Below are 19,924 nucleotides of genomic sequence, written 5' to 3' on the forward strand. Positions count from 1 at the left end.
TTATGTGTATAAAATATTTAAGAATATTATCTTTAAGCAGACGTATCAAGTAATAACCTGAATAACAAAACTTTGTGCTTTGTTTATTTGAAATTATCTTAATAGTTGTTGTTATGTATGTCAATCATGCATTTCTATTAATTGAAAAGTGTATTTTGTAATCAAGATTTGTTTTTATTTTATGAATGTTTTAATTATTTATAAACAAGTCAACTATTTCATTACAAATTATATATAATTAATAAATATAATTTGATCTCTAGAAGGACGAAGTCTAACAGAACGATGACATCAATGTGTAGAGCGGACAATATGTTTAAATATATTTTATAATCTGTAATGCTTAAAATTAGGATAAGTGTACATCAAGTCATATATTACTAATAAAAATTGTATAAATAAAGTTTATAATTTCTAATATTAGTTGCGATTTAGTAATAATCAAAACAAAGCTCCAATTTCTGAGCTTTAATTCTTTTCTCATTATACGAATGTGTGAGAATATTTTTCTGTCAAAATTTCGCTAGCTGTACCTAATGTAATGTGTTATTGCTCATGTTAACAATTTATAATATTATGTTTAGGTAAAATTTACCCTATAATAATCCGCATTATTAAGTTATAGAATTTTACCTTAATGCGACGTGTTATAAAAAATGAATAATCGTAAGTGTTTGTTTATTTAACTGTATAAGATATCTGGCGATTATTTCCTAGCCGGTGTTAATTATATACTTATTGTAGAGACTAGAGGTCCTGCAAAGCGTAAGGTTAAGCCTGTTGAACAGCCACAATCCTTATTGGACTTCGATCTTGGCGAGGGCGAGAGTTCTGACGATTCCGATTTTCGAATAGAAGATCATCCGGAGGAAAGTGACGACTATTCTATAAACACCGACGATGACGATAAAAGTATGAAACGCGTTTTATATTTTAATTTTATAGTATATCAAATATTAATATATGGTATAAGTGTGTGCAAGTGCACTTTCTTGCACTCAAGTGCTTCTTCTCATATTATAAAGCTTCATCTCAATTTGATAGAAAGGAAATCCCACACAAATGAGGTGCTGGGGGGTAATCACAGCTAGTTTTAAAACTGGAATGCTTCTTGGCCTGACTTCAAAGCTAGCCAGTAGAGTAATGAGCCAGTTCAATTATAATTTAAATTTAAAATAAATATTTAAATAAATAATTATTATATTAGTATTATTCAACTTTCAGAAAAAAATGCAAATAGTGGTAGCTCTGATGAACAATCAGAAACAGACGGTGAAGATGAATACAAAAACACAACAGGCAAACTCGGTGAAGAGATGAGTGTAACAGATCTTCTCGAGAAAGCTAAATTACAAGAATTTAAGGTATTTAAAGTTAAAAGACTGTTCTCATAGAAATTTCCCTAATAGATAAATTATTCTTTATAATGTTTGATTATAGTTTCCAGAATTAGCCAATGTCATGATCTGTGCGGGTTGCCTTGGCTCAAGAAGTGATGATTTTAATGAAATTGTTGAATGTGATGGCTGTGGTGTTACAGTTCATGAAGGTATATTATTTGAATTTTATATAAAACAGTTTCTTATACAGATGAGTTAATAGTTAAGAGATATTATATTAAAAAAAAAACATACCAAAGAGTAATACTCTTTTATTTTAAAGCATATTATTTATGTATGTAAAATATTTCTTATGTAAACAACTTTGTTGCTATGGCAACGGCTACTGTATTTTTACAAGCATTTAAGTGTATGCCTTATTAACCTATTTAGTCAAATCCTATAAACCAATTTTAAAGTAGATTCACCTACCTAATTCAGGTGAAATTGAATGCAGCATGTGCACTTCCAATTAAAGATAGTATAAATGAAAATATAAATTATAATAAAATTTACTTTCCAAACTTAATACAACAATTACTGTTTTCATTCTATGACATATTTTTTTAAAAAGCAGCTGTTGGTATATTGTAAAGTCAATTACAAATAATAGAGTAATCTTTATACTTACGGTCTATTTACTTACGAAGGTGCCTGTCCTGGTTAAATTTTTCGGCATTTTAATAAAAAAATATTTGTTTAAATAAAAAAAAAATTGACGATAGAAAATTGAGATTATTTTTTGTTTTAGGTTGTTATGGAGTTTCGGATGTAACAAGTGAATCAAGTACAGTCAGTTCTGCATCAACAGAACCTTGGTTCTGTGAAGCTTGCAAAGCGGGTGTCACAGATCCTAATTGTGAACTGTGCCCCAATAAAGGTAAATAATTAAATTAAATACTAAAGTTAAAATTTCTTGGTTATTCAATATATTGTATGCATAAAAATATAATACAAAAGTATAAGTACATTAAAAATGGATTCAAAAAAGGAAAAAGACTGTTTTTTTTTTAGTGCACCTATAAAAGAGTATGAATTTTATATTTATAATGATTTTCGTTTTAGGTGGTATTTTCAAAGAAACTGAAGTCGGTGCATGGGTTCATCTCGTGTGTGCACTTTATGTGCCAGGAGTAGCATTCTCAGAGGTATTACATCTTATATTTAATTCTGCAGACCACACATTGTTTTCGATTTATATATCACAAGTTTATTACCTAATATTATACTATATAAAATATTTGCTGAATCATAATATTATCAAAAGATGAAACTCGTCGAAATAAACCTCCCAAGAGTTCTTATCCTGGAACAAAAGTTCTAAAAGGGTCGCCTAGGTAATAATTACTTAGGCGACACCTGTAGTCAAACACCAATACCTCGGGCCGCCGAGAGCGAGGCGGTGGGTGGGAGGCGCGGTGGTGGTGAGTGAGTGTGTGGAGCAGGTGGAGCGGCTGTCGGGCGTGACGCTGTTCGAGATGGCGTACTCGCGGTGGGGCGCGCGCTCGTGTGCGCTGTGCGCGCACGCCACGCTGGCGCGCACCGGCGTGTGCGTGGGCTGCGACGCCGGCCTCTGCAAGACCTTCTTCCACGTCACCTGGTCAGTGCCCCCACTATTATACCGTAATATGATATTTCTAAATTTAAATATACTTCATTCGAGTAGGCTTTTACGAGTACCTTTGAATCGTCATTTTACACATTTGTATACTGTATTAAACGTAAAGTTACCACCGATTCGGAATGTAGATTCTACCGAGAGGAACCGGCAACAAAGTTTTCCAACATTTAAAATACAGTTATGTCAGTTAAATACATATAATTATAATATATCCTGCTTGAAAGTCAATATTAATCAAGTATTAACGCTACACTTTTTTTTAATTATTTTTATGTCTAGCTAGAGTGTCAAGCGTGTCAAAAGCAGTTATATGTATAAAACGACCAAATAAAATAGAAAAAAAATTATCTACATAATACTGATTTCAATATGCAATATAAATTATTACCCAAACACTCCACTCCACAAATACGTGTCATTTGTATTCATTTAAAAAAATAATTAAGTTTTAAAGTTTAATTTTATGTTTTTGTTATAATAGTGGACAACGTGAAGGACTATTAGCTGAGGCGCATTCAGAAGAAGCAGAACAAGCGGATCCCTTCTACGCGCATTGCCGCTTGCATTCAGACAAAGCACTAGTCAAGAAACGCAAGAGAAATTGGCTGGCGCTGCAGCTGAGGACGGAGAAAAGGTAAATACCTTGTCTCACCGTGTACTCAGACAAGCTAGTCAATAAACCGACAAGGCATATCTATACTAATATTATAAAGAGGTAAAATTTGTTTATATGTGATTAGGGGAAAATCGAAGGAACTAATGATACAATTCTATTTTATTCTACTGATAAGAAAGCTACATTATATTTAAGTACTTTTCTTTATTAATAAATTTCACCCAAAGCGGGGCAGGCCGCTCATATAATATTGTAGTGTTGGAAAAATGCACAGTATAAATTTTATTATTTAATTCCCAATATCTTTCCACGTAAATGTTATAAATATATTTTTTTTATTTTATAGAAAATTGGATTTGCAAAATAAATTAAGTACGGAAGAGAAGAAAAGGATTCAGCGAAAATTAATCAAATATAGAAAGAAATATTCGCAGCAGAAAGAAAACAGGAATCCACCTTGGGGTACACAATATTTTATCTTTATACATTTTGTATACATTTTTTTTATGTCCGCTCAATAGCAGCCGTTGGATATAGATTCAAGGAACGATTCGTGTGCTAATGCCTACGAGTCGCTATAGGAAAACCATATTTTCCTAATCAGTAATCGGTCATTTTTTATTAGTTCAGATATATATTATTCTGTTTACTGTTCTTTCGTTCATTCAATGAACTAGATCTAGACTCACACATTGACAATTTTGTAAGAGTTTAATTTTTTGTATTCTAGTAGTATTTATCAATTAGCTGAGTAGGATACAGTGGCCAGTAGATAACATGAATTATGGCATTGTCATATTCTACTATTCTTATTCCATATTTAAATTTAACCTTATCGATTACCTATCGTAAGTCTTACCCTAGGTTAATAGTTACATAGTTAGTACTGTATGTTGATATTTACAAGTATAAAAGGCACTGACACAGTAATTGACAAACTAATCTCTGTCTTGTAGTCAAAAGTATCATATTCTTCCCGTATTCTAAATTATCCAACGTATGAAACCATTATTATTATAATAAAATAGTCGATAGCCAATTGTTGCAGCTACCGTTGGTGACAATCCGATACTTCTTCAATACGTTAGACGCGAAGGCGTCTGCTCCACTAGAGTTCCAGTAACATAATCATATAGATAGTCTTTACTCAGACATGTTTTCAAGTTTTTTATTCATTTGGGCTGTGTACTCGATATAGTATTAATATGTTTATTGTAACCGTAGAATGTTCAAGCCCAGATTAGTTCTACTAAGTTTTATGTGATTATTTTGTGAATATGTTAATAGTTCATATTGCGTTTGGCGGTGAAGGAAAACCTGCTACACCGATCCGAATTTAAGCAGCACGGTAGAACAACCTTCAAACCTTCCCCTCGAGAAGAGAGAGGTTCAGTAGCGGGACACCTTGCTTGTTTTGTTTACTGCTATTGAATAGTGTTTACAAAATAGAAGTGTCGCACCTCACCGGTCAGACACGCGCTATTAACGCGAGTCCGTATAACGAGCGCTGGGCGTCCGCAGTGCCGACGCAGAAGATGGCCCGCATGGTGTACAGCAGCGCGGGCGCCATGCGCAAGTTCCAGCGCAAGGCGCAGTGCATGGGCGTCGACACGCACGCGCTGGAGTTCCAGGACGCGCAGGTCTGCCGCGCGCTCATTGTTACTCGCACACACACACATACACACAATTACAGAATCATTAAAAGAGTTAATTTTTTTGGGAATTTTTCTGAGCGCTGATCCGTTTACTTTACTTTTTAAATGCCATTCATCTCGTTTTTTAATACTTGTAAATAATGCTCATCTATCCGTCTGTTACTCTTTCACGTCTAAACCACTGAACCAAATTGATGAAATTTGTTATGAAGCAAGCTTGAACTTCAAACAAGGACACAGGCATTCATTGTACTCAAACACATCCGTTTTCAACAAGATGGCGGCTCTCAAGGACGTGTCCCGGCGGTGGCACGTCCCGCCCGCATTCTCCGTCGAGTTCGTCGGCTACTACCTGGAGAGGAACACTCGCGTCACATCCTTGAGGAAATCCCTCGAGAGGCTCACCAAGGAAAATGAGAAGTTGGTAGTGGACGATGAGAAACTAAGGACTGATTATGACGAGGTAATATAAAAATATGACGGCTGATATTATGTATAAGAACCCTGATTTAATTTTATCAAAAGACGATTGAGTTTTGACGTCTTAAATAAATTAATTTAAGTTTTTTTTTTGTACACTTTAAGCGTTACAAATTTAAAACATCCTTAAAAATATTTAGGAGTATCATGTACCGTCACTTCGTAACATACGCCGCCTTTTATCTTTTTAGTGAGTTATTTCGTATGTTTCAAAATCTGTCTAGACCGACAAACATTTCAAAACAAATAAGTCGATCGATCTATTATAGGCATCAAAAGAGAATACAGACGTTTTAGCAGAGCTAGCGTCCACGCGGCAGGGCCTTCAGAAAATATACGATGCGATTATAGCTTTATCACCGAAGAAAACGATGCCGACCATAATGGAGGAAAAGCCACTCATACCGCCTACAGTTCCTCGATCCACGCCCAAAGTGACCCCACAGCAATTACACAAACGGTATGCAATTATTTTGATTATGATTTGATAGTCTATGAAGTCATACCCTAAACACTTATATCTTCATTTAAAGTTTACTCAGTTCTTTTTTATTTTGTCGATAATTTGTTATTAAATTTTGTGAAATAATAATTAAAATGTAAATTTGAAACTTTTAACATAAATACATTTATGGAATATTAACTGTTAATAGAGATTAACAGTTATAGTGTCGTGAAAATTTGGTAATTGATTATTTTTATCTATAAGATGAATCTATCAATCCTAAATGAACCAAATCAAAATGTTCAGAATTATATGCAAATGGTACTTTATACAGGATAGCAAGTTGACATTGAGGGTTTTTGGGGGTTCTATCTCTTTAAGTACGAATTTTGGTATTTCCCTGTAAATGTCATAAAACAGACAAATGACGGGAGAGAGCCCTCAACAGCCAAATCTTAACTTGCCGTCCCGTATTCGGATATGAACCAAGCGCGTGTTATTACGGGCGTACTGTATGGTGGGCGGGCCAGCAGGTCGATATCTGTACCCACCGCGGCTGCACTTAAGATGGGCGTTGGTTTTCCTCTTAGCGACAACCCGGACGCTCGCCAAGGAAAAGTTCTGTCTACTTCGTTAGAAGGTCCGTACTCGATTATTACTAATAGCATGTTAACTTACCTTATTGTAGTTTAAATTACACGTGGTAAATAAAAATATCTTACTCAGTACATATGATAATATCAAACGTTTAAATATTAACGTAACATTTTGTTTGTGTATTGTACACAATTTCTTTAACCCAACTAAGTCTATAGATGTAAGATATTGGCACTGTGTATGCAAAAACAACGCTAGTCCTGTTGTGCTCGTACTCCTGTGTACGGTTTCTGATACGACGGCCGAATGAGTCATCGTAATACAAGGCACTCGAGATCAATAGATTGTCTTATTCGATCGATGTATAAAATTGGAACCAAACGTGTCGCCGTGCGCACGTGCGCACGCGCGCCCGCGTCGGCTCGCGTGCGCGCGTGCGCACTCGTGTAACGCCCGTGCGCGCAGCGACGGGCGCGCTGGCCCGCGAGTGCGCGGTGTGCGCGCGCAGCAGCGAGCAGCACCTGATGGCGGCGTGCGACACGTGCCGCCACCACTACCACCTGCACTGCCTGCGCCCGCCGCTGCAGCGCCCGCCCAAGAAGAGCAAGCTCTACGGCTGGTGAGTTGCTGCTTCGTCGGGTCTCGACCTCGCTGGTCATTTACGTCCACGATTTGTTGGGTGTATCGCTTAGCGGAATTCGTTAAATTTTATTTTGAGTGGTTTTTTAGATAATACATAACAAAAGTATGGCTCCTTGTCTATAAAATAACCTATTTTCAAAAATGTTTAACTACTTTTGTTGCAAATTTTGCCGTTAGATAAGATTGTACAAACAATATAAGTTTTGGTGGAAAGTATTTTTTCTAATATTTATAACTACTAATTTTTACTTATTATTTTTGTCTGTCTTAATTTAATTTCTATAACAGTAAAAAAACTTATAAGTTTATAATAATATATGTTTTTTTATCAGGCAATGTTCTGAGTGCGACAAAACATCAGATTCAGAACCTGAAGTGCTGGAAAAGAAAGTTCCACGCCGGTCTCGTATTCGCTACAGCAAAGACGGTGCGATAATATCTGAACCCCAAAGCCCAGGCTCAGTCCCGAATTCTCCACCACCGAAGCCTAAACCCGAAAAAATACACAAAGTGGAGAAAACAAAGATTAATATATCTTCAGAAAACGTTTCGCCTATAAAAGTAACGATAAAACCGTTCGAGTTCAGTAGCGACGGAAACGAAAGTTCGGAAATAAAGTCGAAGAAGGAGAAGAAGGCGAAATCTAAAAAGGACTACTCGTCGACATCGGGCGGCGAAAGCGAGATATCGACAAAGAAGATTCACAAACGCAGCTTCACGTCGCCCATACTCACGAACACGCCACTCATGTCCATCACTCCGATAGTCGCGGACAGCCCCAACGACTCCCACAACGAACACTCGAACGATTCAGCGAACGTCGTTCCGCCGAAAGACTCGAGTTTCTATTCGCAAAACTTATCATTTTCAGCACTCCTCAACGATTCCAAGGAGAGGGACAGTAAAGCTATCGAGAGTTCGATAGAGAACACCCTGGCTAATTTGTCGTCGGACATCGCGATGTACAAAGCCAATAGGAAGCGGAGAAAGGAGAAACACAGGTCTCGCTACTCGCCCGATCTCATGCGATCGCCCTCGAAGTCCCACAAGCATAAGAGGAAGAAGAAGACGCAAGATATGGAGAATCCCGAGCCTCCGCATCCTAGGATCACAATCAAAGTATGTTTTTGTTGAAAAATCGCAGTTATACCAGGATACTATAATTATTTAGTATTTGTGTAATTGAAAATAAACATCTCGTCACTAGTTAATTTGCCTGCGTAAGAATCATTTACATTTTTTATAGTTTTCATTTAAATGAATATTTATTTTCATATTTCCAATTCTTAACAATATTATTGTCACTTTCCTTTTCACTTCGCTCGCAAACTTTTTATTCGCTTGTTATTTTTTTCTTAATTCCTTCTTAGAGTGTGGAAATAGGTTATATCTCTGTATTTAAATTCGAAAAAATTAATCTCCTTATTTAGTACTAAGCCGGTTCCTCCCCGTGTCGCCTGATGTTGCTTGCAGTTTGCCAGATTTGGCATGGTTTTTCGATTCTTATAGTCCTTTGAAGTAAATTAGTTCTATAACCGATAATAGTAATAATAGAAAATAATAATATATTTGTATTGTTTATAATCTTGTATTTATATGTTATACTAACGAGTTTATTTTTTCAGATTAAACCTATTCCCAAACCGGACGGGTCTCTAGACACGCAGATGTTCTACGTTCCCACGGACAGCAACGACGGACCTCCTCCAGCCGTCATCAAGAAACTATCAAAGGCAAGTTACATATTTCTGAAAATATAGTAATAAGATCCTTTAAGAAAATATTTCTAAAATATCTTGAAAAAAAAAAAATGAAAGCAAAAGAGAAATTTAAAAGCTTTTTTAAGAATGTTATACATAGTTTAAAAAATGTATGTTTGTCCGCAGCAAGCAGAACACGAAGCGCCGAAGTCTCCGCCGCCAGCGACTCCGACGACTCCCGATCCACTCGCTAACACATCCGTGAGTATATGACAAATAACATATGTTTCAAATTTATATTAAATAGGTATTTTATAAGTAAAAATTTTATAAAATATATCCGATAAAAAACTTTTAATCTATTATTTCCAAGCTTCCCAATCAGGACGAAAAACCGATCGAGCCGGTTGCGATATCAAAACCTAAGGTAATTTTCACAACATCCGATGTATCATAAGAATGTAAAAATAAAATAAAATAATTATTTGAATTCAATTAAAATCTATTCAAATAGGTTCATAATAGCCATTTTTATCGTAATTTTGCAAGATTATATTAAATGTGTCTTAAATTCTACCGAGAACAAATTGCTAAATAAAAAATAATAAACAAAAAAAAATAAATGATGAATAATATTAGATTTATATATTCCACGCGATTTGGTATTAGCTCAGCTATATTGTACACTACAAGACTGTTCTTGATTAATACATATTTATTTATAATACAACATGATTCCACTCTTGATTCTTATCTACATTCGCTTTAATTTTACTTTGCATAATTTTAATTTCGATAATAAACTCAGGGATATTCAACATACTAATTTTGACTTATATTTGATGGCACAGGTTAGTTTAGATCTTGATCGAAGACGTCATGTCAATTTAAGATCAAATTTGTTTATAAAATTTCCCTTTTCACATATGATATAATACGTTTTATTGTATGAAATAAGCGTTATCTCAGTTAGTCACGAAACATGAACTTTTACATGGAAGACAGCATTGCAGACTTTGGACTGTCTCGAAGCTCATCGTATGTTATGTAAAATAATCGTTCGAATATTAAATATTAATGTAATGACTTAAGACGTTATCTGATTATGTTAGTTTGCAAATCAAAATATGTTTAATGTTATCTATTGGTTGTTTAATCAAGAAATAGATTTTTAAAATATATGAAATTAAAGTTAGTGCGAATATATATTAGAACAATTAGTGTATATTGTCCTATATTTTTTGTTCCGTTTAGTAAAGAAGTTGATAATTTTACGTTCACCTTTTAAACGTTATTCATACGGCTAAATGCCGGAGAAAAGTGTTTCACTAAAGACGTACTTGGCACATTAGACTTTACATTCGCGAAGGCTGGGGGTCTGCGATATCTTTTGTTATCGCATCACGTATTGTTACGCGGACGAAACAATGGACGAGACGAAAAGCTTAAAAATATCCAGAGATGTATGGTGTACGTATTCTTGGATTTCTTTTTGACTTTTCATTTGAAATGTATTGTAATGACTACGTTATTATGAAAATCTGGACACGTCACGCTTTCGGATCAGTCTATGAACATTTGATAAAGTATCTATTCGTTTAATTTTATATAAAAGGTTTTTTTAAATAATAAATAATTAATATATTCTCTAAAGGTGTCAAATTGGAAGTGAATTAGTGTTGTTAACGTTAGTGTTGTTATATATAAATATCTAGTCGTAAGTTGAATATTGAAAATGTTTTTGTGTCGGTTGTCTTCAAAATACGTAGTCTACAATAATACCAGTTAACAACAACTCAACCACCTTACTTGGGGTTCAAACTAGGGTTGCTCCGTATTCGTAACTATTGGATATCCGAAGCAAAGAAAGTAGCTAATTTAATTTTAAAGTTCCTTTTTTTCAGTTATTATTTTCAACCATAAAAATAAGCAACAAATAAAGTAAAATTCATGTCTTGTCAGTTTTTTTGTTTTATAATATTTCTATGTAATATCCGTAACTGGAACTATCCGAAGTAATTGGACAATCCGAAAGAATTTTGTATACGTATCTGAAAACGGTAAAATGTAATTTTTATTCATATCCAAATCGGAAATATACATGTCCATAACATTCCTGGTAGTGTTAATCAAATGAAATGTTAATCAATTGATATTTTATTTTACATTTAACGTAGTTTTTACTTCTGTTATTAATATTATATAAAAAATTGATTTAAATAACAAATAAATTCAGATTAAAAACAAAATTAAATAAACAATAATAATATTCGTCACATAAATATACATCAATAATTTATTCAGTGAATTATAAATAATAATACGAGTAGTTTCTGTCTGGTAAAAAATCATTGCAAAGAACCGGGAGGTTCTACGAGGGTTTATAGCCGTGTCAGTTAGGGTAATAGGCGGAAAGGTTGTGACATCATAGATTTTTTCATAAAACTTATATGAATGATAGGAATGACGTATGCTTCCTATAAATCAATGTATATACTAAACATTCACCACCAAGTGTAGCGTTTCTTCGAAGCGGACTAGCAGTAGGCATAATTAATGATAAATAAGTCAACATCGACGCTGATTGATTGATCGATTGATTGATTGATTGATTCTGATAGATAATATGTGAACTATTACTATTAACTAACTAACCGTCTATGAGGCCCATGACAAATGAGATATTTCGTCCCCGTGCCAATATAGACTGACGCACCCTTAAAACCGAAAAATAGTACTGAAAAATATCACTGTTTATGAGTGGGTGACTGAGAGTCCCTACGAAAGCGTGCTCGAACGAAGCCCGAGCACCGCGCACCGGTGCCAATTAGCGCGCATGTCTCGTACTGTGAGTAAAAAAAATTGACGGCTAGCGTTCGCGTGAGAGTCGCGTGCGCAGGAGCGGCGGCGCCGGCGAGGCCGCGCCGCACGCCAGCGCGCTGCCGCCGCTCACGCACTGCGACGTGTGCCAGCAGCCCGGCGACACCGCCAACCTCGTCAGGTGAATATGTCCTGTGTTTGTGTAAACTGCGTGTCGTACTTCTGTTTAGACACACATACACATGTATGTATTTCTGAACAGAATATCATTTTGAAGAATTTAAAATTCTAAATATAAAATACTCAGAATATTCAAAAATAGTGTAATACAATTTAGAAATTATTAATATATAATCAGAAGTAGGAGCTCTTTTGCATTTTGTTTTGCGTTTGTACGAAATAACTAACATAATGATAACATACAATGTAGAATCCATCAGTTCCTCGAAAAATGATACGAAAAATAACAATAATTTTACTGCACTATTTTGCATATATACATAAGTTTATATTATAAATACATAGAATTGTACAATACTCAAAATGATATTATAGTAGTTATTAGTCAAATCTAAATAAATATTTATTGGAAAGGCAGGAAGACAACGGTATAATGTATCAGAGATATGTATTCTTCAACGAAACCTACCACAAATCTCAACTACATTAGCATTTAAACTAATCGCGAAACACACACGTAGCCAAGTTCCCAGCTATCTATTAAGTTAAGCGACGAGTTACGAATAGTTGGAATCCTCTAGTTCTCGAGCAAGCAATTGTTTGTATTCAGATGCGACGAGTGCAGCAAACGTTACCACTTCACTTGCTTGGAGCCGCCTCTGAATAAGAATCCGAAGAAGCGAGGCTACTCGTGGCATTGTGCCGACTGCGATCCTACTGTGAGTGTTTACCTTAACTCGTGAATGTTCAAAGTTTTTATTTTATTACGTTTTCGAGAGAAAATATAGAGATTTTTGTTGTTAATTTTGTTGGCAAGGGTGGATCTAAATTGTTTTATATACAATCAAGTCAATAAGACTTGATTTTTGAAGTCTCATTTTTCCTTTTCTCTCACGATGCTTTTATTTTATTTGTTCTATATAAATTCATTGCCCAAACGTTTGTTTATTTAAATATATAAAATTCCTGTTGCAGCAATAAGTTTGTTTATGAATTTATACGCATGAAAAAAAATGTCAGTTGTTTGCTTTATTTTTAGAATTTGAAATCATTTTATTTATTAAATATTTATAAATCACAGCCTGTTCATTTTTGCATAGAAATATTTTACTTGACTTTTTGGGTTATATTTAATTTACTTTATCATGATATTCTTTTTACTGTTTTTTTTTTAATAATGCTAATGTAATATAAATTATCTTAATGCAAATAGTTTTGAGTGAAACACCCTAGTTCGCGAGCTGCGTTTAACATTTCTTTCTTCAAAAGCGTTGCATTGCTAATAATTACTAAAAGTGCTTGAAAGCGTTTTAATGAATTACAGCTGTAATGTAAGAAGATAATATTTATATAAAACTTATCACAAACCTCTTTACAAAAATCTTACAAATTTCTCGTACTCTTAAATGCTTAACAAATCATTTAAAGTTATGTATTAATCATATAATATTATATAGATTAAAGATAAATGCCATAGTCAAATTATTAATTTATTTATAATAATTTTATTAATTGGACTCGTTTTCAAGCTCTGTTTTAATTCATTCAAGAGCATATAGGGTTTTAGGAAGTTCGTGTCGATTTTTAAAAGACATATTCTAAAATACAGACATCTTGCATCTTTGTGGGCAATTGTTGGGCAAAGGTTTATCCTCTTGATTGTATGGAGTTTAATGAATCACGCTATATTTATCTATATACGGGCTGGATCACATATGGACACGTGGCAGAGTATTCAATACAGGAAGGTTTCCATGTATAAAATTAATTTTAAACATAAATGTATAATTATCACGAATTAGTTCTTAGTCGTGTTTAGTTACTGATTACTAGTACAGAGTCTACCGGCATTGACCCTACTCTAATATAGCTTTCTGGCGTATTGTCAAATATTATAGATACTTAACAAAGACAATGAGATTTAGACAGACAATTTTTGTTGCTTGTCTGAGTTCGAATAAGCAGTATTCGATAGATAACCACTTGTTCGAGTCACTGAATCATTTCGTCTCGTATTTAATAAATATAAGCCAAAATATAAATTTGTTGCGTTTTTAAAATCGGCACGAACTTTCCGTACCACACGGCAATTTATTTTAACTGTTATTATTAGCGAAATCAAAGCACGTCCGTTCAGGTTCTTTTTTTATTTAAATTCTATATAACGTGGAAACACGTTTTATATATAAAGTCGATTAGTATGGTTAATGATGATGTATGTATTATTCTTGGTGTTTATATTTGGTGGTAGGGCTTTGGGCAAAGCTCCTCTGGGTAGATACCACCCGCTCATAAGATATTCTACCGCCGAACAACAGTACCTACTACTGTTGTGTTCCGGTTTGAAGGATGAGTGGGCCGGTGTAATTACAGGCACAAGGCACATAACATCTTAATTCCCGAGGTTGGCCATGGGCGATGTAAGGAACGGTTAATGTTTCTCCGATCACTTGCACGTCCGCCTACCTATATCATAAAAAAATATTGTAACGACGAAATATTAGTTTTTATTATATTGTATACTAATATAACGTTTCTTGAAGGATTTGGAGGAAAACAATTAAATCGGCGAACGTAGAACCAGTACAGAAAGTGTGACGTGTCACGTGTAAGTATTACAAAGAAAATAATTATTAGGAGTTGGATGTGCTTAGTTGAATATAAGTACTCGTTGTGTTAGTTTATTTGCTTAATATATGTGTTGTTAAAGTAAATATATTAAGTATATATAATGTAAGTGAATTCTCAATAAGTTTAATTGCAGCATTATTGTGTTTATGTATCATTGATACAATAAATATTAACAGCCTGATGTTGTTTTTTATTTTTACGTCATATACGTATATGCTATCTTATATTCTTATTATATATATTAGAAGGACATAAAATATACGCTTGTCACGTCTTTTTTTAACTGGGTAGGCATAACACTCGACGCGACGTGATGGTAAGTGATAGTGGTGTCCAAACGCGGAGGCAAGTACAGTCAGGGAATGAACTCTCTTGTATAAATAACCCTCGCTATGCCGGCCCGCAAGATCGTCACGCCTCGTTTGAAGGAACCCCAGCTTATAAGAGGAGAGATAGAGATTCTTCGATAGATAATCCCTTTTATTGGCGTTTTGATAAAGAAAAGAGTAAATTTAAAGCGGGTGAAACTGAAGCACTGCCATTTGTATAAAAATATTTGAAGGAGTAGCTTGTCCCGGCTTGTTTTTAAAAAACATGACGTCATCATTGCTCACATCACGAATGTCAGGGTTTGATTTCTATACATCCACGAAGGTTGAAATTAAACGCAGGAAATATTCTTCTCTGATTTATTCCAAACTGAGGAGGTCCGATCGCTCCGACGGCTCAAACAAGCCTCCGGATACCGGCGGGCGTTCGATCTTTTATAACAAAAATGGGTAGGGGCACTATTCACTCAATATAACACCTATTTATGGATGGTAAAATATTTCAAACTAATTTAACATTTCCAAATTCACTGAATATTATTAATTTAATAATCAAACAGTTTTCAATTATTAAAAATAATTAAAACAATAATTTCCTGGCACGTAATTTTCTTAAATACGTGATTTTCCGCCGACATACAATATACTAAAACCTTTTCCGAAACGTGATGCATCTTCTGTTATAAGTGTATATTGGTTTAGTAGTTTTTCAGGTAGGTAATAGTCTTCTTATGTATCACATATATTTGTTTTTTGGATTCATAAATCGTTTTATATATTTTATTTTTAGCGTTTTATACTTATTAAAAAAATATTTATATATCTTTTCTGATGTAAGTTTTAAGTTAGCGTTGCATTTTCGAAGTCAGTTTTGTATTTCTCGGCAATAAATAAACTAACTTAAGATAAAAAAAAAAACTATTGCTAGGAATTCACGCGATAGAGAACGCAATTTCAAGTGTTTAAAGAGCGATAAAATTTACAAAAGTATATTCCTGTGAAATACTTCATGATTATACTTTTAAATGCCTCGTGAGGTTTTTAAAAATGGAATTATAACAATATTATTAAGAGGTAAGTTTTGTTTTTATGTACCAAATAACGCTAGGGGAAAATAACGATTACTGCGATAAAATTTATTTTTTATCGTTGTAAAATATTAATCCTTATTAAAATGAATAAAATATTATTTTTGTACAAAAATGTTGCTATTCTGCTTTGAAATTCGTAGTTTTAGATATTTCAATAAATGTGTGATAAAAACTCGAGGCGTGTTAAGCGCGCATGCATGCACCGTGCATTAGTACAGTACGGTCGAATATATCGGTTGGCGAATGTTTACCTATATCCCATTGCCCGAAAAAATATCGGGATTAAATTCTTCTTTTAAATGTACGAATTTGGGACGGGGCAGCTAGTATTTTTATATAATAAAAAGTAACAGTCACTGAAAATCCCATTGCTGGGCTAAGGCCCTTATCTCCCTTTGAGGAGATGTCTTGTTCAAATACATTTATATAAATAGTTAATTTAATATTAAAATAAAACATATTCAAATTCGTACACCAAATGTTGTTTTGTTTTAAGTTAACTGGTTGTGTGTAAATTAAGCGAGGCGTTGAATTAATATTAAAAGGAAAAACGCCTCAGTAATTGGTATAAAAAGTTGACTATGAATGTGATCCTTACTGCTTCAAACTTAGGGAATGTGACGATACCAGTATGTTGAAAATTACTTCACTATCTATACTAAAATGGAGCCAATAAATTTTACACGCCATGGAAGAATAACCACTTGGCGAGTTTAAGGATTTTTATTTTACAATAAAATTTCAGGACAGACATGTATGTTATTGTTGACGAATAATGTTTATTTCCCTCGAATAATAAATAAATATTATAATGAGAATAATAAAACAAGATACTTTATTCAGGTAAACTATGACAAAGCTAATTGAATATTATTTTATTGCGCATTTCGTTGTTATGAATGATGATTATGATAACAATGATTTCTTTTTATTAAACAAATGTATTGTCATTCTGTAGCAAAAAATACAATTTCCGAAAAGCGTTCTGCAAATCAGTCGTTTTTAAAATTTCCTATCTTTCCTTTAATTTTTATTTAATTTAGTAAGATTACATTATGTGAAACAAGACAGATCAAATTGTATTCTACACAAAGAAATCCGTGCGAATATCCGTGCGTAATCCGCTTAAAAAAATCCGTGCGTAATCGTATTTGTCTACTAGTTATAATAAAATTATTTTGGTGTATTCGTGGATATATTTATTGATATATAAGAGTTTTTTTATTACGTATCCAGACGGATATATTCACATATTTATAAAAAGAATCGTAGACAAAAAAATATCATTATGCTACAACATGAGAAATAGAAATCTATGCTCTTTTATATGAGGAAATTATTTAATTCTAACGGATATTATAAATGCGAAAATGAGTTTGTGACGTTTTCGTCTTCACTAGTCCATCGGTCATCATTAAATTTTGCATAAATGTCAGCGGTACAGAAAAGGGACGTACTGAAACAAGACAAACAGGCAGACACTAGTCAAAATATATTTTTATCATGTACACTTTCAAAGAATTTTTGAAAATGTAAGAGAAATATTTATTTCAGTCCCATGGATTTAAAAAGATGCGGAAAAGGAAACCCATTATTGCTAGTTAAAAAAATACATCCTAATTAGGTAATTAGGATGTATTTTTAGGAAGAGTAGGTACTCTTCCTTTATACATTATTATTAGAATAGAAAAGATTGAAATAACCTTTTCTATTCGAAACTAACTGAACCATGCGTCATTCTAGTTTCAGAATTAATAATACTTACTGGGAAAATTAGATTTACAATTGAATAAAACACTAGACAGGTTTGATAAGGTCGTTAAGCAAGGTGGAAGGTGGTTACACGCCTGCGATGCAACTTGAATGAGCGCTCATTCTAACTGCGGCTCCTGAAATTGGAAATCGATTCTCTAGAAATGAAGGATAAAAGAGTTTCCTTTTAAATTTTCCGACTCGCTTTATAACATCAATTTCAGAATTTGGTCGTTATCATCTACATGATGTTAAGAATTTTATTGCATTTTTTAATAAAACTATTACATACCTACATGTATTTAAAAATTAAATGATAGTTGTTTTTTAATTCACATCCGACTGAATACGCTCCAATTTGCAATTCAATTAGGAAACCAACAAAGTTACTTAGCAAAATATGTTCTTATTTTAATTGATGTAAAATGTTTATTTTACGTATAATTCTACTTAAATTATGAAACTAAATAGTATGTAAAAAAATATTGATAATTACGCATAATATTACATTTCAAATAATTATATATCATAAGATAATTAAAAGAACTCTTTGTTTTGAAAAAAAATCGCGAGCTGTTAATGAGGGACGCTCAAACTATTTTCATTAAAGCTTAAACTATTAAACAAGCATTCGATCATATCAATCATAAAATCTATGCTTATAAAATTGTTCGCTCTGAATGACTAATGCATATACAAATCGACTAAGTCTAGAAAGCTGAAATTTGGAACAGTTTTTTTTGTAACGTAGGTAAGCATCCACTAGGAGAGGATTTTTGAAAATTCCTACTTTATGGAATGAAATTCAATTCACTTTTTATTAATTTTATACGTCGGAACGGGCGTCTAGTTTAGTAAAAGTTATATTGTAAATAAAATATTTTTTCTGCCTCGCACAACCACTGAGGAACCAGCTTTCGTCGGCGGTTTTTCCGAACCGATACGACTTGGGAACCAACAAGAAAAGAGCATACTCATTTCTTAAAGGTTAAAAATTTTAAGCTCATAAATTGGAGTGCAGAGTAAGAAAGTACGAATTAATTGTGGCCTGGATTGCTCAAAAGGCTCGTTATCGTTAAACATATCTCTCCATAGTACAGTACTATTCACAATTTCTCTTTCGTCTTTATTTTTTATATACAACAACAGCCTGTAAGTTTCTCACTGCTGGGATAAGGCCTCCTCTCCCTTTGAGAAGGTTTTGGAGTATATTCCACGACGCTGCGGGTTTTATATGATGTAGATATATTCGAAATATAACTTACATTATTATATATGTGTTATAACTTTATTAGTCATATTATTATAACACTTGGACATACATTATGTACTTTTTTAAATATTTATCGGGTAGGCATATGACTCCACTACACCCGATGGTAAGTAGTGGAGTCTAAACGCTAAGATGGCCAATACAAATGAACGGGAATAATGAACTGCACTAGCTAGCACTTCCTTTAGAAAGAGACAGAGACAGGCGCGTTTACACTAAACACAGCTCCGCTGCACACTTCTTCAGCAGTATAGCTGGTATTCCATCAAGACCGCCAATTATATTGTTTAAGACAATTAACATTATATAGATTTCCGTAGAATATTATTTTATTAAAATGAACATGATTGCTCATTAAGTAGGTAAGCAAAGAAACTTATAATCAAAGAACATTCGAATGTCCTTTTAAACGAATCTCTTTAAGATCTCTTTAGTAATATCTTTAAATTAAATAATAAATATTCGATATTGGAAAAACTAAAATACTTCAAAATAGTAGCTTTAAATTACCGTCTATGTAAATTAGTCTAAGAAAATTAATATGGTCAGTACGGTCAGTCCCTTTTCCATGATAGATTATCTACATCTTGCAAAACTACAATATGTTATATTAATATCGTAAAACGTAAATCATACTTAACAATAACTTTACTTAAGGATAATTACTTGCGCACACTATTAGTGTGCACTTAGTATTGGGAATTTAAATTTTT

The 19,924-nt window shown here is 33.4% G+C and overlaps 1 protein-coding gene across 5 annotated transcripts; it reads left to right on the forward strand.

Annotated features, from left to right (window-relative positions):
- Positions 1 to 332: 332 nt before the first annotated feature.
- On the forward strand, positions 333 to 14,947 carry LOC113401119 (PHD finger protein 14). Of its 5 annotated transcripts, none has more exons than XM_064215312.1 (21): positions 333 to 666; positions 745 to 912; positions 1,225 to 1,364; positions 1,441 to 1,549; positions 2,131 to 2,259; positions 2,445 to 2,527; positions 2,825 to 2,979; positions 3,482 to 3,634; positions 3,963 to 4,078; positions 5,138 to 5,256; positions 5,549 to 5,734; positions 6,021 to 6,211; positions 6,730 to 6,836; positions 7,259 to 7,412; positions 7,768 to 8,554; positions 9,061 to 9,172; positions 9,326 to 9,396; positions 9,509 to 9,562; positions 12,009 to 12,136; positions 12,746 to 12,854; positions 14,679 to 14,947. In XM_064215312.1, exons 1-21 carry the CDS (start codon positions 657 to 659, stop codon positions 14,697 to 14,699), a joined length of 3,102 nt encoding a protein of 1,033 aa, XP_064071382.1. In that variant the 5' UTR covers positions 333 to 656; the 3' UTR covers positions 14,700 to 14,947. The 5 variants fall into 5 exon arrangements, with proteins under 5 accessions (XP_064071382.1, XP_064071384.1, XP_064071385.1 ...); XM_064215314.1 differs by having other exon boundaries at positions 6,787 to 6,836; XM_064215315.1 differs by lacking the exon at positions 7,259 to 7,412 and having other exon boundaries at positions 8,307 to 8,554.
- Positions 14,948 to 19,924: the final 4,977 nt, after the last annotated feature.

The sequence above is a fragment of the Vanessa tameamea genome, chromosome 7, assembly GCF_037043105.1.
Source record: "Vanessa tameamea isolate UH-Manoa-2023 chromosome 7, ilVanTame1 primary haplotype, whole genome shotgun sequence".
Classification (NCBI taxonomy): domain Eukaryota; kingdom Metazoa; phylum Arthropoda; class Insecta; order Lepidoptera; family Nymphalidae; genus Vanessa; species Vanessa tameamea.

What these genes read in the sequence shown, in the direction of transcription:
- LOC113401119 (XM_064215312.1), top strand. An exon ending in AAACAGGAATCCACCTTGGG is followed by an intron (nt 4,079 to 5,137) that starts GTACACAATATT and finishes GGGCGTCCGCAG; the next exon opens with TGCCGACGCAGAAGATGGCC. An exon ending in AAGAGCAAGCTCTACGGCTG is followed by an intron (nt 7,413 to 7,767) that starts GTGAGTTGCTGC and finishes TTTTTTTATCAG; the next exon opens with GCAATGTTCTGAGTGCGACA.